This window comes from Elephantulus edwardii, unplaced genomic scaffold (genome assembly GCF_000299155.1).
Source record: "Elephantulus edwardii isolate Elephantulus edwardi_28Jun2011 unplaced genomic scaffold, EleEdw1.0 scaffold00003, whole genome shotgun sequence".
In the NCBI taxonomy this organism is placed as follows: domain Eukaryota; kingdom Metazoa; phylum Chordata; class Mammalia; order Macroscelidea; family Macroscelididae; genus Elephantulus; species Elephantulus edwardii.
Window position 1 is genome coordinate 23,305,315 of NW_006399753.1, and position 5,558 is coordinate 23,310,872.

General features: G+C 44.3%; 1 protein-coding gene across 1 annotated transcript in view; it reads left to right on the forward strand.

Annotated features, from left to right (window-relative positions):
- The window catches only part of EXT1 (exostosin glycosyltransferase 1), a 341,687-nt gene that overhangs the window by 288,522 nt on the left and 47,607 nt on the right, over positions 1–5,558 (forward strand). Inside the window, exon 2 of the mRNA XM_006879324.1 lies at positions 4,190–4,283. Coding sequence (XP_006879386.1) covers positions 4,190–4,283 — 94 coding nt within the window. The remainder of the gene's footprint in view (positions 1–4,189; positions 4,284–5,558) is intronic.

A 5,558-nucleotide genomic window follows, 5' to 3' on the forward strand; every position in this document is an offset into this window, starting at 1 on the left:
TATTTATCTATAAATATATTTATGTATGTATAAAATTATTCTTGATGCAACTTAAGTTTTCCCCATTTACTATTGTGCCTTTAAGACATTCATTTTCCAAAGACTTTAACTGGTAGATTTTTTTTAAAAAAAAAAATAATTTTATCACCTAAATTGTTTTATGTGGGAAAGTATCCTTAGAGTTACTGTGTTATTCCTGTAGACCCCAATCCGCAGAGTCTGCTTTCAAAACACAGGTTCCCATTCGCTGTACATTCCATCTCTTGACGTGAAAGATGCTACATTTGAGTAGAACTGTGTTTCCGTAGCGTGTTCAGCAGCTGATTTTTCAGACCTCTTCAGGCGGTGGGTACACTCAAACCTCCAACCCTGGGGTTAGCAGCACAAGCATGCGCCTTTATCATTTACACCACGCAGTGTTGTTAGGTGCTGTCAGGCCTGTTTAACCCACAGCAGCTCTACAGGACTGAGGCGGACTGCTCCACATGGGAGAGGCTCACTGGGCTTCTCTCCTGAGGAGCCTCTGTTACTGTCAAGTGCCGTTGAGTCAACCCTGACTCACAGTGACGTGACTCATACAGCAGATGGCGACCCTGCCTGGTCCCTCACCGTCCTCACAGTCTCCGCTGTGCTCACATCTCTTCCTGCAGTTACCGGGTCAGTCCACTCACAGAGTCTTCTCCTCACTGACCCTCCACTTCTCGAAGCACAGTGAACTTTTCCAAGGACAGGCCCTTCCATGTGACATGCCTGAAGTCAGTGAGAATGAAGCCTCATCATCCTTGCTTCTCAGGAACCTGCTGGCTCTACTTCTTCCCAAGACAGATTTGTTTGTTCTCTGGGCTGTCTGTGGTGATATATTCAGTTCTTTTCGCCTACACCACCATTCAAAGGCATCGTTCTTCTTTATTCATTTTCTCAGTTTTCACATGCATATGAAGTGATGGAGAATATCTTGGTTTGAGCAGGAGTCACTTACTGGGTTCAGAGTGCTAACTTTTCAGTTAGCAGTAAGCACACACCTGTTAGGCCATCACTGTTCCTATTTCATGACCCAAGAATTCCATAAAATATAGATCTTCCCTGGAGACTTGATACCTTAAGTTCTCTTCTACCTTCTTAAGTTACCCAATGAGACTTCTGTAGGTCTTTAAAGCAGACGGCTCTTTTTTGGCTGCGTACCACAACATCTGCAGGAAGGGAACAGCACAGTTTGGTTGGAGCACAGTTCTTCTTGAATAGCTTAATTAATTAATAAGGTTAAGCCTCTAGAAGACAGTAGGTAGATGTGGTATACAGAGGTGCTTCTCGATGGAGAGAACGATCCACAGAAGGGCAAGGTTACCAACACAGGTGCGGACACAACTAGAACATTGGTGTGGTCCACTGTGAGGGACCATGTCCCTTCATTTATAGCACACTGGTACTTCATAGGCCACTGTCCACTGAGAAACGAAGACTGGGCATGGATGGATGGGTGGATGGACGGACAGACGGATGGACAGACAGACATCTGGAAATCATTGTTCTAAGTCATAAATGTATATGATCTGTAGTTATATATGTGTTTAGTCCACTGTGAGGGACCATGTCCCTTCATTTATAGCACACTGGTACTTCATAGGCCACTGTCCACTGAGAAACTAAGACTGGGCATGGATGGATGGATGGATGAATGGACAGACAGACAGACATCTGGAAATCATTGTTCTAAGTGGATATGCACTATATACATATATGTATGTGTGTGTATATGTGTGTGTGTATATATATATAATCTCCTAGAGGATCATATATATATATATATATGTAAAAATAAATTTCTGGAGCAGTAAAATATTCTCACTAACTTTTCTCTCTTACCTAAATATTGTGGCACAACAGAATAGTGCAGTGTTAAAATGGACTCTTTAGTCATGTAAACCAGCCAGCCCATCTTGTAGGTAAGGAAACTGAAGCTCAGGAGAGATCATGCATTTGTCGATAGTCTCATACTGAGTTCCTGATTTCCGCAAGCCAGCCCCTTCCATATTTCATGTTAACTCTTCTAGGGGGTAAACTCAGGATTTAATCATGCAAGTTTTATTCACTGTATCAGCAAACATTACGTCTCTGCAGCCATGTAAAAATCAGCACCCTGGTTTAATGATCATTGAATTTTCCTGTAAGTTTCCAAGCCCTCCCCTCCCACTTCTTCCCTAAAGTAAATTCTGAAGCTGACAACTTTGAAACTTGTTACAATCCAGAACATTAATAGGGTTTTACATTTTTAGCAGCCAAATGATGAGGATGTAGAAACTTCCATTCTGGTCCCTCAGGGCTTGCTATTTTGGGCCTTATTAAACTTTGCTGCAGTTTGAAGAAGGAGCCCTGGTGGCATGGTGGTTAAAGTGTTCAATTGCAAATTGAAAGGTTAGTAGTTTGAACCCAGCAGCCTCTTTGAGGGAGGAAAAAATGGGACAGTCTGCTTCTATAAAAATTTCCAGCATCAGGCCTATTCAACATTTCTTTTCTGTCCCATAGAGTCTGTATGATGTATAACCAACTTGTCAGCAATAGGTGTCATTTTTTTTATAGTCTGAACTATCTTTGAACTTTCTGTATTCTAAAATAGCAGGTTCAACTTCATACCTATATTTGTGTGTATGTAAATGTGTATGTTTGTGTATTATTCTCTAGTTGGTAGAAATGCAGACGTTCTCAACCGTTGAAGTTGAAGATACTTGTCAATTATTATTCAGTGTTTGTTGAGGAAAAGAGGAACCATCACCATCATAATTTAATGTCATTTTTTTCCAGCCAAATTTGCACCCTCTTAAAAATCTTTTCTACTTTGAAGTCCATTTTGCAGTGTAATTAATACAGCAAGGGTTTTTATTTTACTCTGCGTGGAGATAATCTTAATCCATTCACAGTGACCTTTTCTTGTGCAAATTAGTTGTACACGCTTGTTTAAGCAAATGGTCCTTTGCATGATGTCTCTTCTTAATGATGGGTTTATAATTGAAAATTGGCTTACTCCCATATGCCTAGTTTGTATGAGAATATAAAAATAGATGTGGATTTTAAAATATATAAACGTATATATCAATATCCCCAAAAAAGGAGGAGGGAAGAATCCAGTGCCTTCAGGCTACGATTAAATTAGACTATTAGAGTCAGAAAATGCTGGTGACATGTGCTCCTGTCAAAGTCACACCTGTCTGCTGAGCATGGCAAGCTCTTGAAAAATGAGAGCGATTCCCTCTTAGCTCTGAGAATCGGGGCCTTCACAGGACAAGAGGCAACTCTACCTTCTCCAGTCTTCTTCAACTCAAAATGAACTTGAAACAGGGGCTTTAGGGAGGTGTTTGTGGTAAACATTTTTGCAAATGACGGCCCTGGATAAAATGAAATGCACGTCCTCTTTCCTGGACGGCACTGGCATAGATAGGTGACATTCATGCGGTGTCCTGAGTTTTTCAGGCATGGCAACAGCATGAACTGTTTTAACAGTATTTGAACAAACGCCACCGTGTCACCTTCTCTCCTGCACTGTTGTCACTTTGCTGCATCCGCTCGTGTTTTCTCTTCTCACTTCTCTTTCTTCGTTTCTTGAGCTGGCTCCCTTCTTTCTCAGCTCTCTCCCCTCTAAGTCATGCCAGCCTTTCTTCCACGGTGGTGACTGTGTCTGAGGTAACTGAATGTTCTCGGTACTGTGCAGGAAACTCTCTCAGACAAATGCTCTGGGTTTGCAAGTGGAGCTTTCCAGAGCCCTCGTTAATTGTGTGGTTCTAGCACGTGGAGAACAAGGACAGGCTTGCTTTCCTGGCTGTGTTGGCATTAAATAAACAAACAAGCAGCCAGCATGGGTTTTTTTTGTATTTGCATTTTCCTTCTTGAAGTTTATACGGACAAAATATTTGTTTCATTAAGAGATGACATTGCAGTGTCAGGGATAAAAGTGGTCATGTCACATCAGTCTTGTAGTCACATGTGCTGTTTACAAACAGATCCTGATTGCTGCACCCACATGGCGTCTCACCTGCAACAACACCCCCCTTGCGCCACAGTGGAAGAGTGAGAGCACCCTACCCAGTGGCTTTCTGAGGGCAGCTGGGTGGTGCTTTTGCAGATGTGCATTCCAGATGTTTATTCTTCCCTGTTGCTCTGAGCCCCCGTTTGCTGATCATTCCTCCTGTCTTTTCAGGTATGATTATCGGGAAATGCTGCACAATGCCACTTTCTGTCTGGTTCCTCGTGGCCGCAGGCTTGGGTCCTTCAGATTCCTGGAGGCTCTGCAGGTAAGACACACGGTCACCTCCCTGTCAGGCTCTGTGGATTTCACCTCATTCCCTATGCTGTGATTTAGATGCAGAAGGTGCGGCTTCCCTTCAGGACATGAAAACTGTTCGCTCATGAACATCTAGGCACATTTTAGAAGAAGAGAAGATTTATCCACTACTTTTGCACACAAATCTTTAGGCCTTTAACCAAAAAGCTAGAGGTTCAATCTCCCCCTAGGCACCTTGGAAGAAAGTCCTGGCATCTCCACGGGACAAAGCAGCCAGTGAAAACCTGATGGTGAACTTTTTGGCTCTTGGCTCCCGTGCAGTCACCGTGAGTCAGAGTCCACTGGTATTTCAGCTATGACATTATTAAAAGGTTTTTAACCACCAGGGAAGGTGTTTTTCCAGGGATGTGATTGAGAGCAGAAGATGAATCTGACTGTATCCTGGCCTACCAGACCAGCTAACTGGATTCCCTGAAGATGCCCCAATGCTGCCCTTGACAGTCAGTGCCCAAGCAAGGAAGATGGTCCTTTGTTGGTCCTCACCTAAAACAGAGTTAGTTATCTGTTCCATCGCCCTCTTTGCCAACACATAGTTCCCCTGGACTCTGGGAATGGTGCCCTTCAGGAGGTACTATGCCCTGGCCCCAGCTGTCCCACACTCTGCCACACATTGTCCCCCACCTCTCCTTCCAGAGTCAGTAGCTCCATAGGGGGTGCAGCCAGTCATATTTAAATGTGAGGCGTTAGCGTGCTCTCACCCTCCCCTCCTCAGTTCATCGCCCCACTGCCGTGTTCGCTCTTCCTCAGTAGAACCCATGCTCAGCTTCACCACTTCCTGTCCCTGCCTTCCTCACTGGAGTCATCTTGTCCTCTAACAGAAGACAGAAGGGCCGCCTTCTTGCCGAAGTCTTTTCTGGAGTGCTGTGTGTTCTGAGAAGCGCACTGTCACTAATGATCTTGGAGCCTCCTGGGAGGTTGTACAGAGCAAAGCCCGTTCTCTGGTTCGGATTAGGAGTGATTTGAAAGCAGGATTTGGTCATTAGCATGATCTTGCTTGGCTGCTAGATCTCCGTGCAGGGAGTAGACTGGGGCAACAGTGGTTTGGATCTCTCCATTCCAGGGGAGCAGTTTTCCCTCTGGAGGGCATTACAGAGCCAGGGGAAGGTGAGCACTTTGACCTTTACACCCCCAAAATCGGGACTGCCAACCCCCATGCTGCTCTTGACCTTGGGTGAAACAGGTGAGCACTTTGACCAATACGTCCCCAAAATCAGGACTGCCAACC